This window comes from Mesoplodon bidens, assembly GCF_964165515.1.
Source record: "Mesoplodon bidens genome assembly, chromosome: 7".
NCBI lineage: Eukaryota > Metazoa > Chordata > Mammalia > Artiodactyla > Ziphiidae > Mesoplodon > Mesoplodon bidens.
The window spans coordinates 39,527,817-39,555,345 of record NC_138164.1 but is presented as its reverse complement, the minus strand read 5'-3'; the positions used below and the strand labels follow the sequence as shown (position 1 = coordinate 39,555,345).

At 46.3% G+C, this 27,529-nt stretch overlaps 2 protein-coding genes and 1 pseudogene across 3 annotated transcripts in view; all 3 read right to left on the bottom strand.

Moving 5' to 3' along the window:
- Positions 1-14,704, bottom strand: part of LOC308620074 (forkhead-associated domain-containing protein 1-like) — a gene marked incomplete at its 3' end in the record, with an annotated part of 87,888 nt that extends 73,184 nt beyond the window's left edge. Inside the window, exon 1 of the mRNA XM_081239411.1 lies at positions 14,072-14,704. Coding sequence (XP_081095537.1) covers positions 14,072-14,164 — 93 coding nt within the window. The 5' untranslated portion in view covers positions 14,165-14,704. The remainder of the gene's footprint in view (positions 1-14,071) is intronic.
- LOC308620767 (centrosomal protein of 78 kDa-like) overlaps positions 1-27,529 on the bottom strand; it is a 418,103-nt pseudogene that overhangs the window by 152,407 nt on the left and 238,167 nt on the right. The window lies entirely within an intron of this gene.
- The window catches only part of LOC308620072 (forkhead-associated domain-containing protein 1-like), a gene marked incomplete at its 3' end in the record, with an annotated part of 254,740 nt that overhangs the window by 87,028 nt on the left and 140,183 nt on the right, over positions 1-27,529 (bottom strand). The window lies entirely within an intron of this gene.

Here is a 27,529-nt window from a genome sequence, read left to right as displayed (position 1 = left end):
TTGCCAGGCTTCACTGCGTTCAGTTCCTCAAAAACTGTCAGGCCATTATTAAGACATCAAAGCAAGCAGGAAGTTTTCAATGACTCCACAAAGTTGGGTGAGCCTCTACCACATGTTAGGCCAGGAGACAGCTTCCTAGTTCGGCCCTATAATATCACTCGCTCCCTTTACTTGGAAAATTGCTAAATGCTGCTCCTGGACAGACGCCCTGCTGCTCATACAGACTGAGTCTGTAAGCCCCAGCCTACTGAGCTGTCCCACTATGAGATGAACTGTTATTTATTTATTATTATTTTTATTATTATCCTTATCCTCCTCTAACATATTTTGAGGGCTTCCTGTGAACTGGGCCCTGCTGAAGCATTTTGTGTGCATTTTTATCATTTAATCTGCATGACGGCCCTAAACAGGGACTCTAGTGTTATCTCCACCTTAGAGAGGAAGAAGCTGAGACTCAAAAGCTGAAGTGAGAGGACAGCATCACCTTGATCCCAAACCCAGACAAGGACACGACAGGACAACCACAGACCAGTATCTCTTGTGAACACTGACGCCACAGTCCTCAACCAAACAGGAGGAAACCGAATGCAACAGCACGTCAAAAGGATCATACACTATGACCAAGTGGGATTTGTTCTTGGAATGCAGACCTGATGGTTCAACATATGAAAATTAATCCACGTAATACATCACATTAACAGAAAGAAGGAAAAAAATGATCATCTCGATGGACATACAAAAAGCATTTGACACAATGCAACACTCTTTCATGATAAAAGCACTCAACAAACAGGGAATAGAGGGAAATTACCTCAACATAATAAAGGTCAAATATGAAAGGCCCACAGGTAGCATCATACTCAAAGGTGAAAGACTGAAAGCTTTTCCTCTACTTTCAAGAATAAGATAAGGATACCTGCTTTTGTCACTTCTATTCAACAAAGTACTGGAAGTCCTAGCCAGAGCAATTAGGCAAGAAAAAGAAATAAAGACATCCAAATTTGAAAGGAAGAAGTAAAATTATGTCTGTTCACAGGCAACATGATCTTACATGTACAAAATCCTAAAGAGTCCATGAAAACCACAACCCTCTTAGAACTAATAAACAACATTCACTAGCAAAATCGTAGGACACAAAATCAACACAGAAACATCAGTTGTGTTTCTATATGCTCACAATGAACAATCTGAAAAGGAAGTTAAGAAAATAATTTCATTTACAATAGCATCAAAATGAATAACATACTTTGGGATAAATTTAACCAAGGTGGTAAGAGATGTGTACACTGAAAACTACAAAGTGCTTCTGAAAGAAATTAAAGACACAAATAAATGGAAAGACACCCTGTATTCGTGGGTTGGAAGACTTAATATTGTTAAGATGTCATTACTACACAGCAGGATCTACAGATTCAAAATCCCAACAGCAATTTTTGCAGAAATTGAAAAATCCATCCTAAAATTCATATGGAATCTCAGTGGACCCCAAATAGCCAAAATACTCTTGAGAAAGAAAAGCAAAGCTGGACGTCTCACACTTCCTGATTTCAAAACTTACTGCATACAAAGGTACAGTAATCAAAACAGTGTGATACTGACATAAGGTCAGGCACATAGGCCAATAGAATAGAATAGAGAGCACAGAAATAAAAGTTTGCATATATGGTCCAATGATTTTTGACAAGGGTGCCAAGATTATTCAATGGGGAAAGAACAGTATTTTCAACAAATGATGATGGGAAAGACTGCAAAAGAATTAAGTTGAACTCTTACCTTACACCATGTATAAAAATTAACTCAAAGTGGATCAAAGACTTAAACAGAGTCTAAAACTATAAAACTTTTAGAGGAAAGCACAGGAGGAAAGCTTTATGACATTGGATTTGGCAATGCATTTTGGGATATGATACCAAAAGCATAGGCAGCAAAAGTAAAAATAGATAAATTCAACTATATCAAAAATTAAAACTTCTGTGAATCAAAGGACACAATAAACAGGGTGAAAGGCCATCTAGAGAATGGGAGAAAATAGTTGCAAATCACAAATCTGAAAAAGGGTTAATATGAAGAATATATAGAGAACTATAACTCAACAACAACAACAAAAAAGAACCCCCAAATAACTTGATCAAATATGGGCATAGAACTGGAATAGACATTTCTCCAAAGAAGATATATAAATGTCCAACAAGCATATAAAAAGATGCTCAACATTACTAGTCATTAGGGAAATTCAAATCAAAACCACAGTGAGATACCACCTCATACCCATTAGGATGGCTACTATCAAAAACAAACAAACAGCAACAGAAAATAACAAGTGTTGGCAAGGATGTAGAGTAGGGGAACACTTATGTACCGCTGAGAATGTAAAATGGTGCAGCTGATATGGAAAACAGTAGAGCGGCTTCTCAAACAATTTAGGATAAAATTATCATATGATCCAGCAAGTCCACTTCTGGGTATATACCCCAAAGAATTGAAAACAGGAACTTAAAGAGTTATTTGTACACTCATGTTTATAGTAGCATTATTCACAATTGCCAAAAGGTGGAAGCCACCCAAGTGCCCACTGACTGATGATTGGATAAGCAAAATGTGGTCCATCCATACAGTGGAATAGTATTCAGTGTAGGAGGAAGGAAATTCTGACACATGCTACAACATGGATGAACTGTGAGGACATTATGTGAAATAAGTGTTACAAAAAAGCAAATTTTGTATGATTCCACTATGTGAGGTACATAGAGTAGTCAAGCTCATAGAAACAAAATAGAATGGGGGTTGCCAGGGGCTGGGGAAGGGGGAAATGGGGAGTTGTTGTTTAATGGGTACAGTTTCAGTTTTGCAAGATGAAAAATTCTGAGGCTGGTTGCACAACAATGTGAATAACTTACAACTACTGATCTGTACACTTAAAAGTGGTTAAGACGGTAAACTTTATATGTATTTTACCTCGATTCAAAAAATGGCTAAGATGAAGGGACTCACTCAACATCAGGATGCTGGCACAGGGCAATGTCAGGGTTTGAACCCAAGTCTAATTCCAAAACCTGTACCTTTGATTTGTACCCTGTGATCTTCAGAGTAGAGAGTGATTTAATAATGAGAGAGGAGACAGGCAGGACCTAATAGAGAAAACAAGTGCATTTCTTAAAGGCTCCTGCATTTTAAATGTTTAAAAATTATATAGTGAGTCCATAAAATATTGAGACGTTTAAACATCTCTTAACAATGACCATCTGCTCTGATGACTCCTGTGCTTTGAGGAAGCCTCCTCGGGAAGCTGACTTAGTTATGATGTTGCCCTGAGGTTCACTGACGTTGTCGCTGAGGTTCGACGTGTACCTGGAACCGTCCTTTGAGCTAGGTTTCAACCTTGCATCACCTGGAACTGGAAAGCCCCATCTCAGACCATAACTTCCCGCTCCCAGCCTTCCTTATCCTCTGTCTCGTCCTCTCCTTGAGTCACGTAGCCTTTGCTCCCCGTCCCCTCCCTATGCGTAATGCCCTACGCTCACCCAGCCTGGGCCCTGCTCGAGCTCACCAGCTCCTTCAAGTCCATCCTGGCCCCCAAACCCTCCTGCCACCCTCACACTTCTGTCCTGAGGCTGTCCCAGTGCCCTCTGGGCCCCCCAGCCAGCAGGTTCCTGCTCTCAGGCTTTTCATTCTACTTTGACAACAGCCTCCTAGGTCTTCACCTCCTGCACCTGCCTGCATCCTCCGTCTGCTTCTCCAGACCCTCCTCCATCCCTTTCCACAGCGCCCTCTGCCCAGTAGGCCCACCTGTGCACCTACATCCATGGGCTGATGGGCTCCTTGCCTCTGGTTTCTGGTTGGGTTTGGCCAATGGGGGGTTAGAGGTCAGAGCAGGGAGGAGAGAGGTTGGGGTACTTACTCCCCTGGCTTCCATTCTCTGGGGCCACACAGCTTCCCTCAGAGGACTCTACCCAGCCCTCGGGGTCTCCGGGTCCCAGGAAATGCCCCTGCCCCTCACCCCTCAGCTCTGGGGGTGGGAACAGTCCTCACTCATACTAGCTCTGGGCCCTGCACTATCCTTTGTGGTTTCTCTGAGCCCTGCCCACTCCCTATGGAGTCCCTTCAGGAAACTCCCCTCCATCACTCCACACCCCTGTGAATGTGCCTTCAGCTCCCTGCCAGGACCTGGACTTCCCAGGCTTGGAGAAGCTCCTAGATGGGACCTTCAAGGCTTCTCTTAGCTGCCAAGGGCCTCCGGGTGGTCCTGCCTTCATCCCACCCTGGTCTGGTCCCTCTCCTCAACCATCTCCTCTTCTGCATCCTCACCTTGACAGTGTAACTTCCGTCTAACCTGTGAACGTGCTCACCACCCCTCGGCATGGAAACGCCGCCCCTTCCCCCTTCCTTTCCTTTATTGTCAAATGGCTTCAAGAGGGTCCTCTCCCGCTGGGTCCTCAACCCACTGCCATTGCCCTCGGAGGCCTCCTCGGGCTCTCGGCCTCCCTGTGACATGTGACACAGTTGTCAGAGAGAGGCACGTGGCCTGGTGGTTCAGGGGTTGGGGGAGCAGGGCAACGTGGTGGTTATTAGACTGGGCTCGAGCCCAGCTCTCCTACTTCCTAGCAGGGTGACCTTGGGCAAGTGATACCTCAGCTTCCTCATCTGTAAGGTAACAAAAGGACAGTCTTATAAGTTACTGGTGACGTATAAATGATATCATACATACTAAAGCACTTAAAAGAGAACATAGGGCAAATGGGAAATGTTCTCTATTATGAGCAAGAGGATGGGCTCTGGAGTTAGAAAGCCTTGAGTTCAAGTCCCACCTCTGCTACCTTCCAGCTGTGCAGCCTGGGGCATGGTTCTTTGCTTCTCTTTGGTTGCTCCCTGAGCAGCAAAAATGAGTTTGATAAGCTGGGCTTCGTAGGATTGACAAAAGGTACTGCTTGGTGACATGTTCAAAGGAGTGGGAAAACATTTTTGAAATTAACTTGTGTGTGTGTGTGTGTGTGTGTGTGTTTTATCTATTTCTTTTAACCTTTTGGTTCTAGGCTATCCCATCCCCCAGCCCCATCCCCCCACTGCCTCCAGAAAGGGATGTAGTGAAGAAATAGTAAAAAAAAAAAAATGGGGTTTTCAAAAGAATAAGGATATGAGGAAACGGCCAGGCGCTGGTGAGATGACGGGTCTGGGATTGGAAGGAAAGAAGAAGCTTCTCTGCTTCCCGGTCAGCTGGATCCTTCCTCCCCAGTTTCCCCGGGAGAGCGCTGTGGACCGGCAAGGCCTCAGGAGAGGCTGGTCCTGAAATCAGACTGCCCGAGCGTGGTGCCCAGTGCCCCAGCCTCCCTCTGTGACCTCAGGCAGGATACTCAGCCTATCTGTGCCTCAACGCCCTCATCTGTAAAGTGGGGCAAACAACATTAACCTCCTAAGGATGAAATGAGTTAATACACTCGAAAGTGCCCAGAACAGTACCTGGCACAAAGCAAGCTGTCTCTGTGATGAATACCCTCAGCCTGGCTGCAGCTCTCTGGCTCCCTCACCTCTCTGACTGCTTCCAGGTCTCCACGCCGGGCTGTCTCCCCTCAGATGTCCGTGTCCTCCGCACTCTGTCCATGGGCTGGGGCCACTGTGCCACCCCCTCGATTCGCAGGTGTGTATTTCCAACCCCTGGTTCATCTCCAGGCCCCAAACTGCCTGGCTGCTTCCGGGATGTTGAGGTGCTCACTCAACCAGTCCTGCTTCCTGCCCTCTTGGTAACGGGATTATCACCTGCCAGCTCATCCAGCCATCTTTCTCCATGGCCTGTGGCATTGATCCTACTGATACTTCCAGAAAGCTCTCAGACCAGTCCCAAAGCAACGGTCCAGTCAGGTGGTAGTATTAATGTGGTGGGCAGAATGGTCTCCCAAAGATGCCCATGCCCTGATCCCCAGAACCTGGGAATATGCTCCATGACGTGGCCAAAGGGACTGTGCCAATGTCAAGGTTACTAATCAGTGCTCTTAAAAGAGGGAGACTAAGGACTTCCCTGGTGTTGCAGTGGTTAAGAATCTGCCTGCCAATGCAGGGGACACGGGTTCGAGCCCTGGTCCGGGTAGATCCCACATGCCATGGAGCAACGAAGCCCGTGTGCCACAACTACCGAGCCTGCACTCCAGAGCCCACGAGCCACAACTACTGAGCCCACGTGCCACAACTACTGAATCTGCGTGCCTAGAGCCCGTGCTCCACAACAAGAGAAGCTACTGCAATGAGAAGCCCGTGCACCGTAACAAAGAGTAACCCTCGCTCGCTGCAACTAGAGAAAGCCTGTGCTCAGCAACGAAGACCAAACCCAGCCAAAAACTTTTTAAAAATTTTTTAAAAAGTGGGAGACTATCCTGGGTTATCCAGGTGGGACTAATTGAACTCCACCAGTCCTTATAAGCAGAGAACTTACTCTGGCTGGATTGGAGAGATAAGTGGTGTTTCTTGCTGGGCCCCCACTTAACAGCCCCAATGCTCCTCTTCCTGGGAAAGCACCAGGTCAACGTTTCCTCTTTACCCAAATCCCCCCCTAGATGGCACCACCTCAGTCTGTTGCATGAATGAGGATCACGAGAACATTGATCTCACATTTCACTGACAACCCCCATTCTCCATTCCACAGGGTGGAATTTCCCTAGCTTAGTCAATTATCTTGTTATCTCAGTTAACTGAGAATTTCCAATTTAGATATTAGATGTTCCCAAAGCTAAATTTACACTCAAAAAGTGAAGCTTCTGTTTTTAGAAGCTTGAGTCAGCTCAGTCTGAAACTCAGCCCCACCTCCCCCGACTAGCTGTGTGATTTGGGCCAGTTCCTTAACCTTTCTGAGTCCCATGTCCATGTCATCAAATGAGGATAATAACGATAATAGTAGTTCTCACCCGCACAGGATTTGTTTTGTGGATATAATTCTATAAATATATATACAGAACATACATAGGTGATGTATAAAGCCATGTGAGATGCAGTAAGTAGTCCATAAATGTATGCTGTAGCTGTTTGTATTATGTATGCTATTCAAAAGATTATGATCTTTCTTTCATCTCACATCCATCAGAATGGCTACTATAAAAAAAAAAGGGAAATAACAAGTGTTGGTGAGGACGCAGGGAAAGTGGAACCCTTGTGCCCTGTTGTGAGAATGTAACTTGGTGCAGCCACTATGGAAAACAGCATGGCAGTTCCTCAAACAATTAAAAATAAAATTATCATATGATCCAGCAAGTCTACTTTTGGGTATATATCCCAAAGAACTGAAAGCAGGGCCTTGAAGAGATATTTATACACCCATGTTCATAGCATTGTTTGCAACAGCCAAAAGGTGGAAACAACCCAAGTGTCCATCAGTAGATGAATGAATAAACAAAATGTGGTGAATCCACACAATGGAATATTATTCAGCCTTAAAAAAGGAAGGAAATTCGGGCACATGCTACAGCATGGATGAACATGGACATTATACTCAGTGAAAGGATATTATACTCAGTGAAAGAAGCCAGTCATGAAAAGACAAATACTGTTATGATTCTACTTATATGAGATACCCAGAGTAGCCAAGGTCATAGAGACAGAAAGCAGAATGGTGGTTGCTGGGGGCTGGGATGGGGGGACAAGGGGAGTTGATGTTTCATGGGTGCAGTTTCAGTTCTGCAAGATTCAAAGAGTTCTGGAGATGGATGGGGGTGATGGCTGCACAACAGTGTGAATATATTTAATGCCACTGAACTGCACACTTAATAAAAGTGGTTAAGATGGTAAATTTTATGTTATGCATATCTTACCACAATAAAAAAAAAAGAAAAATGAGATCACGATCTAGCCCTTTCCTCTGAACTTTTTCCTCTTGGAAGCCCTCCATCTGCTGGTGAGAAACTAGTCCCATCAATTGCTGTGCTGGGTACTGACCAATGAAATCAGCCGCCAGTTCCCAAACAGGGGACAAAACATTCCCTGAGGACTGGTGAGAGCTAACAGGTGAACCACCAGAGCAAGGAGCACTTGGGGAGAAGCCAGGGGTGAGGTGGGGGTGAGGGGGGAGGATGGGAGCACGACCCAGGCAGGAGGACAAGCGCGATGCAGATGGGGAGCCAGCAAGTGCACCCTCCCAGGCCTGTTTCATTCCGTGGATTTCCCCACAGAGAGTCCACCTGTCACCTTATGTCTCAAAATGCAGGTGTTCGCTTAGAATAACAGAAATGTGAATTAAAATGACACAGGTACGATACTTCACCCCGTAGATCAGTGAAGATACAATGGGGGGTCAGCACCCTAGGCTGGGGAGGGAGTGGGAGACGGGCGTCCACTGCTGGCAGGACACCACATCCGGAAACCGCTGGTGGGAAATTTGGCCATGCCCATCAGAGCTACAGCTGTGTGTGTCCTTTGACAGAGCAGACATACCTGCATGTCCGTGAAATTATGCAAATAATAGGAGAATCCCAGCAGCCTTGTTTAATAATAATAAACAAGATTATGGTGTAGGGTTTGGTTCTTTCCTGAGAGGCAGCCCAGAACTGACAGGGGCCAGGAAAAGGGACGAGAGTCATCCGGCTGGATGGGATCTGGGGTATGTGTATGAGATCAGTCTGGCTTCATGACCCTCAGATCCCACGCGAGAAGGGCTGACACAGGCTGGAGAGATGGCTAAACCCATGAGAAAGGAGATGCCTGGCAGGACACTGACCACCGAGGGTGAGGTGTGGACACCAGCATTTCATCCCCCTGTCATGTCTGTTCTTTCTTTTTCTCTTCCATCTCCACCTTCCTAGCTGCAGCCCTGCACTGACTTGGGCTGTCCTAGAGCTCAGTCTTCTAGGGATCCTGGGACTTCCCCAGGGTGGGACTGGGGGAGTCCCTGGGGAGGGGGTAGGGTCAGTCAGCCCTTCGCTTCTCTTTTCCTCAAAACAAAGTTTATTGAAAGAATACACACACACACACACACACACACACACACACACAAGCAGGAGCTCTGCTGATCAAGAAGGGAGAGGGAGGGAGCACTGATGGTGGGGTTCTCAAAGTGTGGTCCTGGAACCAACTCCAGGGACTCCATTCCCCCCACCTGAACCTGGGGAGCATACAAATGTGAAGATTCCTGGGCCTTACCCCAAACCCACTGGGTCAGAATGCCTAGGAGTTCATGTTGAACAACCACTCTTAAACATGCGGAAAATCCAACAACCACTGGCTTTGGTGTTTCTTCATTCTGGAAGAACTGAGTCCCTTTCTCAGCAGAGTTTAAATAACAGCCATATCCACTCTAAAAAATACAGTTTACAAGGCACATCAAATCATATAAATTATAACTTGCAAGGTTTAGCTGTGAAATGAGCAAGGCTGAGGCTTTTGAGCCATGTAAAATGGGAGAGGGGAGATTGTGAATAGAGCTCCTGATGGCTCGTCTGCACACAGCAGCCGGGATGTTCACTGGCAGGTCTCCCCCTTGTTTACAATCCTTCAAGCCTTCTTCCCACTGCTTTTCAGATAAAGATCAAAACCCTTATGGTGACATGAAGGAGGCCGACTTGTCCCTTAGCCCTCCTCCTTCCCACTCTGACTTCTGGACGCCCTGGTTTTCTCTCAGTCCCTTGGGTTCACAATATGCTCTTCCACCCCAGGGCCTTTGCACATGCCATTCCCTTCTCCTTTTGTCTAGTTAAGTCCTCCTTGTCTTCCATATTCCTTTCCTTTACAGCCCCAATGTTGGAATGGAATTAGTCACACCTTTGTGGGATCATTTGACTTATTTCTCTCTCTCCTGGCAGCTTCCTGATGGCAGGGACCATGTCCAGTTCTGACATCACTGTACCCCTAGACTTGGCTCGGTGCTGAGGCTCTGGGTAAATACTGTGCAATGAATGAGTGATAGCAACAGTTATCACTGTTGACTATAAACAGTTCTCACTAGCCTGGCTATAAACAGGCTTCCTACTGCCTTAGGGAACCAAACTCCTTACAGGATATAGAAAAAAGTCTGGAGGGTAAAACCCGGCAAATATCAATATTGATTTTTCCCTGAGCCAAATGATTACAAGTGACTTTTATTTTCTTCCTTATATTTTCCTTTCTCCCAATTTTTAAAAACAAGAAGCATGTAACTACCTTCCATTATCGGAAAGAGTAAATGATGTTGAAATACTACGATACCAATAGTCAAAACAACATGTCAACCTTGCTGATGAGTAGAAATCTTTAGAAGCATGACTACCTATTCTTTAGGATTGATCCAGGCAAATAAAACCATCTTTTTTATTTGCTAGATGTAACCTCTGGTAATTGCAAGGATGATTTTTAGTAATATAAATCCCTGAAATTTTTTTTTTTTTTTTTTTTTTTGCGGTACATGGGCCTATCACTGTTGTGGCCTCTCCCGTTGCGGAGCTCAGGCTCCGGACATGCTGGCTCAGCGGCCATGGCTCATGGGCCCAGCTGCTCCGCAGCATGTGGGATATTCCCGGACCGGGGCACGAACCCGTGTCCCTTGTATCGGCAGGCGGACTCTCAACCACTTCGCCACCAGGGAAGCCTAGTGACGTATTTCTTTAGCTAAGTCTGAGGAGCAGTAAGCAGTCAATTATTTATATACAATGAATGCAACTCAATTTCTGTCTAGTTAATAACTGTCCTCATTAGTTCCCTTTTCCAAATGGCTTATTAATGTCAGTGGATCCTCATCTCAACCCTGTGCACCTCTGAGGATTCTTCTCAGTCTCTGTTTTAGGAGACCATAATAATGATCATTGTGACATTCACTGAGCACCACATGCCAGGCTCTTTATATGCATTTCTCACTTAATCCTCAGAATAACCCTGTGAGGTAAGAGGTTTACAGACAGGGAAAAGGAGCTCAGAGTGATTAAGTAATTTGGTTGAAGTCACTCAGCCACAAAGTAGCCTAATGAGATTCAAACCCAGCTCTGTCTATCTCCAAAGCCTGTGCTTTTAAAAATTACTACAGTTTTCTAATATCATAGTCCGGTTCAAAACAGAGATCTCTGTCTCTACTTTAGCCAGACAGGAAATAAAACGACCCCAAATCTATGCCTTGTTAGGATAAAGAAGAAACTACAGTTCTTCTTCTTCTTCTTTTTCCTCCCACTTTGCACACTGAACAGATGTTCTGTGTCCTTGAAGGGAGACCATATCATGGAGGAGAATCTCACGGGGAGGTTCATGGAGTTATCTTTAAATCTGTTGCGTTTACAATAAACATTCTCAGAAAACTAGGAATAAAGGGGGAAATTTCTCACTTGGTAAGAACATGTATAAAAACCCTACAGCTAACCTCCTACTTAATGGTGAAAGAGTAACTGCTTTCCCCTAAGGTCAGGAACAAGCGAATATAAGGATTTATACACTGCTCTTGTTCAGCAGAGTCCTGGAAGTCTTAACCAGGGAAATAAAGCAAGGAAAAGAAGATTAAAAGCATTCAGATCTCCTTTTCTGAAAGAAGAAATAAAATTGTTCTTATTTGCAGATGACATGATCGTTTATGTATAAAATCCCAAGAAATCTACAAAAGCCCTTATATAAGAAAGTGCAGTTAAGGTTGCAAGATCCCAAGAAGCATACAAAAATCAACTGTATTTCTATATACTGTCAATGAACATGTGGACACCAAAATTAAAAATATAATACCATTTACAATCACTCAAAAAAAAAAAGAGAGACATACTTAAGTGTAAATCTAACAAAACATGTTCAGGACTCGTATGCTGAAAACTACAAAACACTCATGAGAGACACTGAATAAATGGAGAAATATACCATGTTCATGAATTGGAAGACAATGTAGGAGTATATCAATTATTCTCACATTGATATATAGGATAAAACACAATTCCAATCAAAATTACAGCATGATATTTTGTGTATACAGACAGGCTTACACTAAAATGTAAATGGAAAGGCAAAGCAACTAGAATAGGTTAAAAAATTTCTTTAAAGAAAAGTGGGAGGAATCACACTACCTGATTTAAGACTTACATAGCGACAGTAATCAAGGCTATCTCATAATGGTAGATCCATTATGACAAATAGATCCATGAAACATAATAGGGAACTAAGAAGTAGCCCCCATAGAAAGTATGGCCAGATTATTTTTGACAAACTTGCAAAAGCAATTCAATGGAGAAAGGATAGTCTTTTCAACAAATGGTTCTGGAACAACTAAATATCCACATGCAAGAAAAATGAACTTTGACCTAAATCTCACATCATAAACGACAGTGAACCCAAAATGGTTCAAAGATTTAAAAATAAAACTATAAAACACTTAGAAGAAAACATAAGAGAAAATCCTCAGGGTCAGGGACGTTGTGGCCTGTTCTTAGACATGACACTAAAAGCATGATCTATAAAAGAAAAAATAACTACCTGGACTTCATCAAGAGTTAAAGCTTTTGCTCTGTGAAATACTCTGCTAAGAGAATGAGAAGACAAGCTACGGATGGGAGAAAATATTTGCAAACCATCTATCTGACAAGGGACTCATATCTAAAATACATAAAGAATTCTCAAAACTCAATGGTAAAAAAACTAAACAATTCGATTAGAGACACTTAAAAGATATGAAGAGATATTTCACTGAAGAGGATATGCAGAAGGCAAACACATACATGAAAAGACATTTAACATCACTATCGATTTGGGAAATGCAAGTTAAGACTATGATGAGATACCACTACACACTTACTAAAACAGCTAAAATGAAAAACAGTGTTTATGCTAATTGCTGGTGAGGATGTGTCTCATACATTGCTGGTGGAAATGAAAAATGGTACAGCAACGCTGGATAAGACTGGCAGTTTCTTTACAAACCGAATATATATAAACACATATGTTAATCCATGCAATCATACTCCTGAGCATTTATCACAGAGAAATAAAAACTTATGCTCACACAAAAACCTGTACACAAATGTTTATAGTACATTTATTTGTAATAGCCCCAAATGGAAACAAAATGTCCTTCAAAAAGTGAATGGTTAAACACAGGTGATACGTCCATACCGTGGACTATTACTCAGCAATAAAAGAACAAGCTAATAACCTAAATGGATGTCAAGGGCACTACACTGACTAAAAAAAAAAAATCAATCACAAAGGTCATACATACATGATGAAAATTATAGAGACGGAGAACAGATTAGTGGTTTTCGGAGCGTGGGGACGTTGGTGGGAGGAGGAATTGTGACTATAAAAGGAGCATCACAAGGGACATCTCTGATAATGGAATACTCCTATATCCTGAGGGCCACACCCAAATCCACACGTGGTAAAATGGCACAGGACTCCACACATGCTTTGTGCCATTCCCTCTACTACTTGTGCATCTATAATTATTTCAAAATAAAGTTTAAAAAAATCTGTTGAGTGAAGTCTGAGAGTGGTCTGCCTTTCACAGTCCTAAAGGGATTCCATTGCATTTCTCTTTCTGCTTCAATATTTTAATCCCTTTCAAAATGTTAAAAGGCTCAAAGCCACTGTTTGTATAATTCCTTACTTACAATTTCTTCCAACTTCCTTGGCTGTCAATGAGCTGGGACTGTGGACCAAGCCACAGCTAATTCAGAGAATGGAATGAAATGAAGTGAGAGAGCGCTGAGGCCATGCCCAGGGCTTACCCTGATTTACTACTTGGAGGTACGGGGGCACGGGAGGGCTCTGAGGGGCCCATAGTCTCCAGAAGCTCTGGAAAGGGCGAGAGGCCATTGCTCAAGCTGGGCCCTTCAGGTGGCCGTGGCTGCCAGACGCGGAGCAGGTGAAGGTCAAGCATCAGCTCTACGCCCACCTTCCAAACCGCGCCATCAGGGTGGGACACTGCACACACAGTCAGCAAAGGACACAGGGCCCATCGCACTTTGCACTGTGCTCATTCTTACCACATGTGCCAGGGAGACCCAGCACATGCCGGGATTGGTTATTGGTGGCACACCTAGGAAGGCTGGGACTGTTAGCCAGAGGCTGTGCTTTACAAGAGACTGGAGTCCACAGAACAGTAAGGACTTTTGGTGGTGTGAGGGGTAGGGAGGGTCGGGGACTGGCTAGGAAGAGGTCTTACCTCTAAAACAAGGTCTGAATTTTCATGCCTTCCAATCGTAGTGCTTTTATTCAGGACAAAATAGCCTTCTGCACTCTTTAGATAGGCTTTCATATTCTCTGCTTTCCCTATAAAAGGTTTTCAGAAAACAATTTTGTTAGAAAAATACAGTCCTCTAATTATTCAATGTCATATTTAGAATGAATGGAATACACCATAATGTCCACAGGAGAAGTCAGCAGAGGTAGGAGTGGATAGCTGGATTTAACAATGATCACAATGATAATTCTGCACATTTTTAAGACTGTCCTTTTAACAGTGATAGCCGGCATAGATGAGCTTGCTTCTGATCACAAGAGGACATCCTTTATGTAACTCAGAGCACAAACAAGCAATAGCAAAAAAAAAAAAAAACCCAAACAAATCTGAATTCCACTGATAACCGCTCTCCACCTCCCATTAAGCTTAGTTTGGGGTTAGTTATCTGACAGAATCAAATACTCAGTGTTACTAACCCACCACTTACTAGCTCTGTGACTCTGAGTGAGTTACTTATTCTCTCTCTATGCCTCTGTTTCCTCATCTGTAAAATGGGGCTAATAATACTCTGTATCCCAAAGAGTTTTGTGAGGATTAAATGTGAAGCATCTAGAATGGTGAATGCTACACTAAACACCCATTTGTCCTACTGTGATTCTGACTGTTATTAATCTTGGGCTTCTGAACTTTGACTCAAGAAACTCCAACTTCTACAGAGCTTCTTAAAGTGTGGAAGAGTCAGTCATCAAGGAAATGGGCATTAGAAGATACTTTCTTTTTAAGTCACCGCATTCCTTCATATATTTAGGTTGAAAAAAAAATGATTTCCAAAGACAAAATATCAAGATTATAGCTTGGCTGTACGGTCAAGACTCTGTACGTATCTTTTGCTGGCATTTTATTATGAAAATGTCAAACACACAGAAAAGTTGAAAGAAGTGGATGGTGAACTTCTATAGAACAATCACCCAGATTCTACAATCAACATTTTGTTCTATTTGCTTTATCACATATCTACCCATCTATACATTTTATATTTTAATGCATTTCAAAGTAAACCCTATACATGTTTTTAAATTTTATTTATTTATTTTTGGCTGTGTTGGGTCTTCGTTTCTGTGCGAGGGCTTTCTCTAGTTGTGGCAAGCGGGGGCCACTCTTCATCACGGTGCATGGGCCTCTCACTATCGCGGCCTCTCATGTTGTGGAGCACAGGCTCCAGATGCACAGGCTCAGTAGTTGTGGCTCACGGGCCTAGTTGCTCCGCGGCACATGGGATCTTCCCAGACCAGGGCTCGAACCCATGTCCCCTGTATTAGAAGGCAGATTCTCAACCACTGCGTCACCAGGGAGGCCCTATACATGTTTTTTATTTTTTTAATTTTTATTTATTTATTATTTTTATTTTATTTTTTTTTGCGGTACGCGGGCCTCTCACTGTTGTGGCCTATCCCGTTGCGGAGCACAGGCTCCGGATGCACAGGCTCAGAGGCCATGGCTCACGGGCCCAGCCACTCCGCGGCATGTGGGATCCTCCCAGACCGGGGCACGAACCTGTGTCCCCTGCATTGGCAGGCGGACTCTCAACCACTGTGCCACCAGGGAAGCCCATATATACATGTGTTTTAAAACATAAAAATTTCAGTGACTTTAGCTGGTTCCAAGATGTTGATGATAATTCACATGATATTTGAATTCTGATCCATCTCAGTGCCATGTCAAAGATAGCCTCTTTTCTTCTTTTTCCTTTTTTTTTTTTTGGCTGTGTTGGGTCTCCGTTGCTGCATGTGGGCTTTCTCTAGTTGCGGCGAGAGGAGGCTACTCTTCCTCACAGTGCGCAGGCTTCTCATTGTGGTGGCTTCTCCTGTTGTGGAGCATGGGCTCTAGGTGTGCAGGCTTCAGTAGTTGGAGCACGTGGGCTCAGTAGTTGCGGCACATGGGCCCTAGTTGTGGCTCGCAGGCTCTAGAGTGCAGGCTCAGTAGTTGTGGTGCACTGGCTTAGTTGCTCCAAGGCATGTGGGATCTTCCTGGACTAGGGCTCAAACCCGTGTCCCCTGCATTGGCAGGCGGATTCTTAACCGCTGAGCCACCAGGAAAGTCCCCAAAGTCTCTTTTCAACTGAAAGGTCACTGAAGTGTGAAGTTGTTAGACTGTGGATAAAAACAAAAATCATCTAGGTCTGACCGTAGAGGGTCTCCGGTCTGGCTCTGCTTTCCATCAACATCTCCATCATCATTCCATCACTGAATCCCTACTAAGTGCCAGGCACTGGGCTATCCTTTTACACACATGGCCTCTTTTCATCCTCAGAACCACCCTGCGAGGCAGGTGTCAGTATTGTCCCGCTTTACAAATGAGGAAACTGAGACTCAGAGATGTTAAGGTCACACAATAGTAAGTGTGTGACAACTCTGAGCCTTTGCATGTAACCAGTGTATAAACCTCCATTGCTGCTGGTGGGGCAGAGTAGGGGTGGGGGAATTGCACTGTCTGCTGACACTTGGCACATGTAGTAAAAGAAAGTCCTTGAAACCAGCATTCTATCCTCTGAAAGGAAGACGAGACCCTACCTGGGGGTAAGAGAAATAAAAATAAGCAGGATAGTTTATATTTGTAAACTTTGAGGCCTGTGGATGTCCCACAAATATTGATGCTTTCAGATAATGAGAAATACATTTGATTAAGTTCGCTGTCATGTATACAGGGGAAAAGACATTTCCTCTTCCCAAAGAACCATGCTCTGCTGCCTTCAGTTATTAATCTTCAATTGCAGAGGACCATGTTAGCACGCAACACATTCAAGTCTAATTAAGCTAAAATGGAAACTTCCAAGAAATGTCTCTTCTGCAGGAAAACCACAGGAAACGCCACTAATCTAAAACTTAAACTTGGATCATGCGCATATTTGTTTTTTAGCTCTCACCCCAGACGTCCCCAAGGCTGGGGTCTTCTCTCTGCTCAGACGTCCCCCCTCGGGGCAACCACCTGACTGACCACTCTGGCTAAAGGCACCCTCAGTCATGTTATTCCCCTGCTAGTTTTCCCCTGCTGTGTTTCCTTCCCTGTACTTATCATTCTCTGACATGTTCTTGTTCCTTTCTTTAGTTATGCTTGCTGTTGGTTTCTCTTTCACTAAGATATATGTTCCTCGAAAACCAGGACTGTGTTCATTTTGTTAAGAAGCAATTCTTCATGGGTATTTTGTGTTTGTACCCATCTTCAGAGCAAAGGCATTGAAAGATTTTGTCCTGCACTCACTTTCCGAGGATGCTTGTATGGCAAACAGCCTGTGAGGATAGAGGTAATGTTTGTAATAAAGATAACGGCTCCTTCTGGGGCAAAAGTTGGGCAGGTTTGCTAGCAGCCCCTTTCAAAGATTGCAGTTTCCTGAGTTTGGAGTTCCTTACCTGGGACACAGACCCACTGTGCGCACAGCATGTGCGCACAGCATCCACACTGGCTGCTCTGCACCACCCCAAGGGACTTTCAGGGCAACAGGAACCAATGTGCATATGCAGCTCTGCTGCCTTTTATGTCAGCTGTGCTGTGAGTAATCAAGTTCTTTGTTTCTGGCCCAGGAGTCTCTTGTCTTCTGCTAGGAACTATAAGCTGGGCAGGCTAACTTACTAACTTTCAAACAGGGTCAAATGTCAGACCCTTTGCAGTTCCTGCCAGTTCTGTGCATTACCCCTTCTCCAGGGTAGGGGGCGGCGGGGGGGCAGAACCTGACACATAGTAGGTGCTTGGGAAACACTTGCTGAGTGAATGAAAATACAAAGGACACCTCAAAGCAAGTCAGTACAGCCAGCTGGCTAGGAAGCTTTGATAGTAACTACCTTTCATTTTTCCTGTCAGTATCTAGCTTAGATGACTCCTTGGAAAACCTAAATTCTATCTCTTTAGCTTTTGGATTGGACAATATTTCTCCACCTTCATTTTGCCCTGTGCATCACTTCCTTGCGTGAAAACACTGTCAAAGTAATTTGAATGTGTGGAGCTCTGTGAATTCGTTCTTACTCAGCGCCATGGAGCACCAGCCACAGGAAAGAGCAAAAGGGCTTCAGTCATCTGCGTTCCCCCGACCACTTTGGATGGCTCAGAATTGGGCTATAGGAGCAAACTTTCTTTTGAGGTTTACAGTGGCCTCAAAGTTCCTTAAAGAAGGGGAGTTCAGGTAAGGGGCGGGTGTGTGTGTGTGTGTCTCTGACCATTGGGTGGGTGTTGTCCATAAATCATGGGAAACAGGGGTTCCTCTCTTAATCCCAGCTATACTCACAGGACATCCAAGAGCTAGTGCCCAGGAGAGGCTTAAAGCTCCCGTGCCGCCTCCCTTGGGGGGCGAGGTAGGGGCTGCACTTAGGAAGGAACGGCTGGTGTTGGGGCACCTTTTCTGGGGTGCTCCTGGCGACCCGAGCCTGGATCAGAGAGTTCGGACTCGGCTGGCGCCGGGTCCCCTGCCTACCCCAACGCCCTTGACCTCGCAGGGCTGGCCTCCTCCGGCCCAGGTTTCCGCCCGCCGCCTCCTCGCGCGCCGCTCTCACCTGGCCAGAGGAAGAAGCCCACGCCTCGTCCTCCGCCGAGAGCCCTGACCTCCGCTCTGCCGCCCTCCCGCGGAGTCTCCAGGCGAAGGCCCGCAGCCCGCGCGCCCGCCCGGCCTTTTTACAAACGTCGCCACGGCAACGCCATTCTGACGGCCGAGCTGGGGAGGGGCGTGGCGTGCGCGGTGCCCGAGGATGAGGGGGAGGTGCGCTGGCAGCACCCGGCCAATTACAGCCCGCTGCAGCGCTGCGAGCCCTCCCCGACCTGCCCCCTAGAGGTCCCCAGCCCCGTTTCAAGGATGGAGAAACAGGCTCAGTGTTCACAGAAGTAGCTCCAAGTCTTACAGCGGGGAAGGAGCAGACTCGAGAATCCTCCCTACTGACCTTAGCTCTAGGCTCGGTGCGTTGAGGAGGGGGTGGTCAGGCGTGGGAGGGTAATGGAGCTGAACCACGAGAAGCTTGGAGGTTAGTACCCCCCGTCCCACCCGAATCTCTAGTTCTCTCTGTTGTGGAGGAGAAAACAGAGTAAGCTGGGGGGACCATCACTTCTGGGGGTGGGGGTGGAGATGGGAGATGGGTGGGGTGGAAGGAACACTTCTGAAAGAATGGAAGATTCTCCCACGTGCTAGGGAAAGGGTATTTACAAGCCCACAGCCTTACTGTTCCTGTCCTTCCCTGTCAAAACTCGCGTTTATTCATTCATGTGTTCTTTACTTCTACAAACATCACCTGAGTCCCTATAAGGTCAGACGGTGGCCCCAGTGTTGACCTGGATCAGATCCTTAAGAAACCCCCCCGCACTCCCCATGGGCACGGGGCTGGGGGGATGGAGCGTGTGGAGAAGACATGCAAATGCCAACTATCTCCCCTCACCCCATGTCACCTTTTTCAAATCAGCCCCTTCTGTCTGGGAGCAGAACAGACCTGCTGACTACCTACAGAATGCCTCATTTCCCTGGCAGGAAATGACGGACAAGGTGCCCCAAGACAAACTCAAAATATTCATCTGAGAAAGATGAAAGATGGCAGACTCCACTCTAGTCAATTAGAAGAAGATATAAGAGAGAAAAATCATGGAAATCGATATGGGATGGAATATATGGTAAAGATGCTCCCACATGCCTAGAGGCTCTTAGAAATGCACATTCCCTGGCACAGACCTCAGAGATTCTGATTAGGCAGCTCTGGAGCATGGTCCAGGAATGAATTTGTTGCATTCTTTCAAATTCCTTGTGCATTTGTTAAAAGCTTGGCAAAGGGCTTCCCTGGTGGCGCAGTGGTTGAGAGTCCGCCTGCCGATGCAGGGGACACGGGTTCGTGCCCCTATCCCGGAAGATCCCACATGCCGCGGAGCGGCGGGGCCCGCGAGCCATGGCCGCGGAGCCTGTGTGTCCGGAGCCTGTGCTCCGCAACGGGAGAGGCCACAGCAGTGAGAGGCCCGCGTACAGCAAAAAAAAAAAAAAAAAAAAAAAAAAAAAAAAGCTTGGCAAAACCTCAGGACTTATTCAACCCTGCCGTTGAATCGCAGAGCCCTCCCAGCACTTGTCCCTAGAAATCTCTTCCAGGCCCTCAGTCAGCCTGGAAGGTTCTGCCTGGGTTAGTTCCATTCGACCAGAAAGACCTTAGGAATGTATGAGGAGTGACCACAGAGGCCGGGGCCCTGAGTGGTAACTTCAGAGGAACAGAGAGGGTCAGGCTCAACTCTCCAGGCACATTTCTGCCTCAGGGCCTTTGCAGTTACTGTTTCTTCTCCCTACCAGGCACTTCCCCCAGGGATCTCCTTCAGCTCCTTCAGATTTTTACTCAAATATCACCCTATTTAAAAGGGTCTTGGAATTCCCTGGCGGTCCAATGTTTAGGACTCGGTGCTTTCACTGCCCGGTTCGATCCCTGGTCGATCCTGCAAGCCCCATGATGCCACCCAAAAAAATAAAACAAAACAAAAGACACCCCCCCAAAAAAACATGAATAACAAAACAAACACCTCACTCTATTGCTCTTCCCTTCATCTTACCACTCCTCTAACATGCTATTTATTTAGTTTCCTTCTCTTATTTGCTGTCAGTCTCCCCACTCCCAACTCCCCCCTGCCCCCCAACTTAAGCTCCATGAGGGCAGGGTTTTTTTTTCTCTTTTGTTCACTGCTGTATCACCAGTACCTAGAACAGTGCCTGAATGAACGAATGAGTGAATGAACAGGGGCAGCCCTTGCCACCCGCCCACAGCCTTGCCTCCTACTCTTGAGCTGCTGAGCTGAACTGTCCTTACCCCAGGACCTAGGCTTCTGTAGCCTTGGCCCTCCCCAGCCCCATGCCCATCTCCATGCTTGTCTTCAGTGTCATCAACATGAGCACAGAACGCAACCCTGCTCACTGCCAGCCAGACCCTACAGAGCCCATCCAGGCCAGCCTGGAGCCGGTGCCGCCCTTGGCCCCCTGATAGGCTTGGGAGAGCCTATGTTGCCATTAGTCCATCTCTCGATGAGGAAATACTAAACGGAGAACAAAGCTGACATTCAGGCTCACTGGAGCAGAAATTGCCAAATCTTGATTGGACCCTGCCGCTCCCCACAGGATGCCACAGTCATCTCAAAGGGTGTGTGAAAGTCTTAAAACCCAGTTCCATGTCATCCACTTAAATTTCAAAAACAGAAACTAAAATACCCCAATAACTCATGGCTTTATCATAGCATGTCCTGGGCTGAGTGAGAGTTGTACTTTGCGATGATGGGGTGTTCAAAATACTGCACCTGGGGAATTCCCTGGCGGTCCACTGGTTAGGACTTGGTGCTTTCACTGCCCTGGCCCGGGTTCAATCCCTGGTGGGGAAATTAAGATCCCGCAAGCCACAAGGCATGGCCAAAAAAAAAAAGATTTCTAGCTTATATGGGCTCCTTGGTGATGCCTGTAATCAATCAATCTTCTTGAGCTCTGGGTGGCTACCAAGGCTGTACTGTATCTCCATCAACATCAGGATGCTGGTGTCTGAAAGGCCTGGGTCCAGGTCCCAGCTTTGTCATTCCCAGCTGTCCTCCTAATACTGAAGCGAGTGATGTTAACTCCGGGCTTTCCACCCGCAGGGCTCTGTCCCAGTCCTTCCTGTGGATCATCTCATTTAATCCTCAGCATAACCTGGGGCAGTAGGTGTGTGTGAAACACCTGGACCTCGGAGCTCTGCAGAGAAGCGCCCAAAAGTGTCGTGACGGGTGTTATTTCTATCACGTCACTCCCACTGGAACAGGAAAATAGGGCTCAAGAGACATGGAGGTGTGTGACCAAGGTGACACAGCCAGAACAGGATTTGAATCTAGATGACTGTGATGGGACGGTATTTTCCCCGGGGACCACAGGTGACAGGTGTCACAGCCACGAGACACCCATGCTCACCACCTGCTTTCCCTCAGCCCTGAACAATCTGGGCTTCCGGCTGTCCTGAAGTTTGGGCAGTGCCTGCAGCAAGAGGGGGAGGGAGCTGAGGCCAGGAGGGGGTAGCTGGGGCTTGCCAGGGACCTCTCCTGCCACCCTCTGGGCTTCTTTCCTGCAGGACCTCTGCCCCATAAAATCTCATTGGGCCGCAGTTACCTTCCCTGGGCTGTCCTTGACCGGGAGAGCCCATCCACTGTGCCCCCTCCCCAGATCTGCTTGTTGTCCCCTGCATTCCAACAAGAAATGAATGCTGGCCTCCTGCCTGGAAGAGGTAGGGACCTTGCCCAGCCTTTAAGGGGTAAGAGAGAGCCAGGGAAAGAGCTGGAACAGGAGAAAGGGAGAGTAAAAGAGAGAGAGAGCGCTGGAAGATCAGGAAGTAGCTAAGCTGTTGAGTAGGTGTCAGATGGGAGAGCAAAGGGCCACTGGAGGCTCCACAGTCCATTCATAACCTGACGCTATGGGCTAAGGAAATGCAGGTTTTTATACACACACACACACACACACACACACACACACAGGTTCACAAAAATAAATTCAAACCACAAAATCACAGCTGGTCACTGAGGCCTTCTGCGGCCGTGCTCACCCCCTTCCCCTGTCAGAAAATGAGAAGTCACCCAGGTGTTTTCTCAGATAGAGACAAGGCTGGTTGGGATGTTCATCTCTTGCAAATCAGAGCTCTGCCAGGGGGCTTCCCTGGTGGCACAGTGGTTGAGAATCTGCCTGCCAATGCAGGGGACGTGGGTTCGAGCCCTTGTCTTGGAGGATCCCACATGCTGCGGAGCAACTAGTCCCGTGAGCCACAGCTACTGAGCCTGCACGTCTGGAGCTTGTGCTCTGCAACAAGAGAAGCCGCGATAGTGAGAGGCCTGTGCACCGCGATGAAGAGTGACCCCCGCTTGCCACACCTGGAGAAAGCCCTCGCACAGAAACGAAGACCCAACACAGCCAAAAATTAATTAATTAATTAATTTAAAAAATTAAAACAAAACCAAAAAACCACTCTCTCTAAAATAAACAAACAAAAAAACAGAAAAAAAGCTTCGCCAGGGAGGTCAGTCTGTATGTTCTGTTTGAAAGCTGCAGATGAAGGCTGCTGATCCCACCTCTGATCGGCCTGGTTTCGTTTGTTTGTTTGTTTTATTCTGTCTGTACCTCACTTCTCTCACCTGTAAAATGGAGGTAATAACAGCATTGACTGTAAAGACCAAATGGGTTAAATGTGTGAAGTAGTAAACTGTGCCCGGTACCACAGACTCCTTCTGTGAATGTCCGCGTTGCTGTCTGTCTGTTTGCTTGTTTTTGTTGCTTTCTTGATGATGTGGGAGGACAGCACCATCTCAACCCGATCACAGCCATCCTGGGGAGAGCTTTGATTTGCATCGTCTCAGTCCCAACCCAGAGCAAACTTGACCTCAGAACACTCGCATATCATCTTGCTTGTTGCCCAGGGACATTTCTGGGTGTGGGTGTCAGAGGCAGGCTGAGCTCCCCTGATCGCTGCTAGAGGGATTCTGAGAATCCAGCTGGTCTCTGTGGCGTGGCATGTGCAAGACAACTCCATATATTCGACTTCCAGGCATCCAGGCAAATCAACCTCCACTACTCTTTTTTTGGGGATTAACAATGAACCACTATGAATGAGGTTAACCAAACTAGCTAATATTTACTGAGGCTTGTTAGGTACCAGCCACTATGCCATGCACTGTTTTATTTAATTCTTGGCCCAACCCATTTCACAGAAGCGGGCTCAGAAAAGTCAAGTAACTTGCCCAGTTACAAATCTTGTAAGTGATAGGTCCAAGATTCGAACCCTAGCTGTTGGACTCCAGCATATTTTCTTTTTTGTAAAGTTTTGTTTTCAAAACATAATATACATCTCGAAAAGAGCACAACTGATAAGTGTACACTTGAAGAATTTTCACAAAGTGTATGCACCCACCCTAACCAGAACCCAGAACAAGAAGCAGAACATCACCACCCACCCCCGCCCCTCCGAGAAGACTCCCTGTGCTCATTCTTGTTACCCCCTCCCGCTTGTCTGACTTCCAATCATAGATTAATTCTGCTTGGTTTTGAACTTCATGGAAATGGAATCTTACAGATTCCATTTGCTGCCTGGTTTCTTTCACTCAACTATGTGAGGTTCGACCACGTTGTCTGATGTAGCTGTGGTTCATTCATTCTCACTGCTGCATTGCATTACACTCTGTTATCTATTCCTGCAGAACAAATTATGGCAAACTTAACGGATCCCAAAAACACACACTTATGTCACAGTTTCTGTGGGTCACGAATCCGGGCACTGCTTAGCTGGGTTCTCTGCTCAGGGTCTCTCCCAGGCTGCAATGAGGGAGGTGGCCAGGGCTGGGGTCTCATCTGAGGCTCAGCTGGGGAAGGATCCTCTTTCCAGTTCATGTGGTGGTTGGCAGGATACAGTTCCCTGAGGGTTGTTAGTCTGAGGGCCTCACCTTTTGCTGGCTGTTAGCCAGAGATCTTGCACTGTTTCTTGCCATGTGGGCCTCTCCATAAGGTGGCTTGCTTCATCAAAGCCAGTGAGAGTCCATAGAGAGAGTCTCCAGGCAAGATGGAAGTTACAATCTTCTGTAACATAATCACAGAAATGACATGCCCATCACCTTTGCAGCATCTACTGATTAGAAATAAGGTACAGTCCTGCCTACTCGCAAGGGGAGGGGACACAGAGGCGTGAACACCAGGGATATTTGGGGGCCGTTGTGTATGCCTTTTGGTATGCACATGTGCACATATCTCTTGGGTATATATCTAGGAGTAGAATTTCTGGGTCACACATACATCCGGCTTTATGAGATTCTGCCAAACATTTTTCCAAAGTGCAGGTACCCTCTACACTCCCTCAGCAGGCTATGAGCTTCCCAGTTAGAGCACATGCTTTCAATACACTCCTCCCCTCTCTCCTTACAGAAGGGGTGTTTGAGCTGGGGCTCTTTGGGACGACAGGTCCTAATTCTGGCCCCATGTCAGAATCACTGAATTCCCGGGCCGCTTCGCCAGACATTCTGATCATTTGAGGGCTCAGATACAAACTGGAAGGTCCACTCCATGAGGCGAGGATCCCTGTATCCTTGGTGCCTGGAGCAGTACCTGGCAGCAGTTCCTGGCAGGTACCAGGTAGCTGGCACTCAATGAATGTTTTTTTGATTAAGTGAATGAGTTTAGGAAATATTGTTCAAGAGATGGGCCCAGGGAGGGTATAAGCTGCTTAAACGGGAAGGAAACTTTGTTGTGTCTGAGGCTGTGTGTATTTTTCTGGGAAGAGGGCTCAGAGCCTCAACCAGGTATGTCCCCAACAAAGGTTAAAGACCGCTGTGATTGGATACTCTCCGGCTTAGGTATTTTATCACATGAAGAAAGACTTGGTCCCAGGGTAGGTGGCATGGGAACTGTGGACAAGGTCCCATGGTCCTTAGAAGTAAAAAGCGAGACAGTGCTTGCCTGGGGTGGCTCATAAACTGACACCTTGCTTGTTTTGTCCTTTGACCCATGGTAGTTCTTTTGGTACATCTAGCCACTGCCTGGCCTCCTGGGACCCTCCCTGTGTCTGTCTGTTGAACAGAAAATTCCAGAAGGCCTCGGTGCCCTGAGTTTCCATCAGGGGCAAGCCAACATGAGCCCTAGCTTTTGAAAAACCCCTTTCAATTCATAGAAAGCCTCCCAGTTTATCTGGTTTGAGATGACCTCATCCTTTGTCACCTTCTCTCTTGTTTTCTGGAGGTTTCTCAGCGTCTTGCTGCTGTCCGTATTCTTTTCTCGTGTGAACAGTGCACCTATTTTGGGCATTTTGTCGTTGTTGTTTTGGGTCATTCCCGTCACACAATTTTTATATTCCTTTCCAGTCAGATCAACCTCATGCCTCTCTAGACATTTCTTCTCAGGTTTCCTCTGAATCATTTCGTTTGGTCCAAATATGTCCAGTGGTTCCTCCTTCCTCACTGCACTCCACATAGACCCTCTCTTTTCCCTGGAACAACTGTTCTTTTCTTTCGAATCCCTGACCCAAATCCTCATCTTTCACCATGTTTTCTGACTTCTCCTAAGAACTGATTGTTTTTTGAAACTTAAGCCTCAAATATCATCCCTTCTAATCTGGGTCTGAATTTGGATCACGGTCAAGAAGCAGGCGAGACAGGAACGTGGCTGGGTAATTAGGATCCTTAGCAGAAGGGCTGAGTGTTCATCGGTGGGGGGGTCAGAGGGGCCTGGGGATGGAGGGAGAGGTATCTTCTTCTGCCTCGGGTAGGGCTTAGGGTGGGGTTGTCAGGAAAGCGCTAAGAAAAAAGGACCCATTTGACTTGAGTTCTGAAGGATGAGTAGGATTTCCGGAGGCAGAGCAGGGAGAGAAGAGGATGGTCCAAGGCAGGAGCAGTGGGAATGGAGGCCAGAAGATGAGTCATCAGAGAAGCTAGGGACAAGAGTACAGAAGGAGAGGGGGGGCCAGGTGCTGAGACCGCAGACTGAAGGTCCATGGTCAGCCCTCAGATATGTTTGTCTGGCTTTCCCAGCGTGTTAAAAGACTTTTAATTAATTGCTGAAGGGAGAGGCCTCTTTCTGTGGAGTGACAGAGAAACCTATTCAAATTGTCTTCAGCATGAATGCAAATTCACTGGTTACCAAAAATGAAAAGTCTAGAGGGAACCTCTGGGTTCAGGCTCAGATGATATCATGAGGCCTTGACCTCTCTCCAGCTCTCAGGGATTCTTTGAACCATGTGGATCCAACCTTAGACAGAATCTCTCTATAATGGTCACAAAAAGGCAGCCGAAGCTCCAGCCCTTACATTTTCTCAGCTTTGAATTCCATAGGGAAGGATAAGAGTCTTTTTCTTAAGCTTCCCCCAATGGCCTCACTGCTTCTCATTTTCTCTGGGTGGGTCAAAAGCCCATTCCTGAGCCAATTATTGTGGCCCAGGAGACTGCTCTGATTGGCTGAGCTTGAGCCACATGCCCAGCCCTGCAGCCAGAGGTGGAATCAACACCATCTCTGAGAAACTGGACTGAGACTAGGAGAAAGGTGTTGTCCCCAAAGGGGGATCATAACACCATAATATTTTAGAAGAGAGGTCAATTGCTATTAGGTGACAAAAACCAGATGTCTACCACAGTAGCCAACATGTACAGCTCATTGACATCTGGATTTATGCCTTTTTTTGGGAAAATGGGAATATCTGGCAATACCTGGACTCTCTTCTTGTATATAGATCAACAATCTGCTGGGGCTGAGAAGAGGCTCCCTCTTTAGATACAGCCTATGTTCTGCCTGCCCAATGCACTGATCATATTTCCTCCGGGCTCCTGGAAGCACTTGAATTTTTATTGCCAGCATAATTTGATTCTGTAAAGAAATCTGTTTTTCCCACCAGAATGGAAGAGCCAAATGTACAGGGGTCAAATAGCTCTCCTGTGCTCCCACAAACTCCTGAGGACAAATGCCTGGCC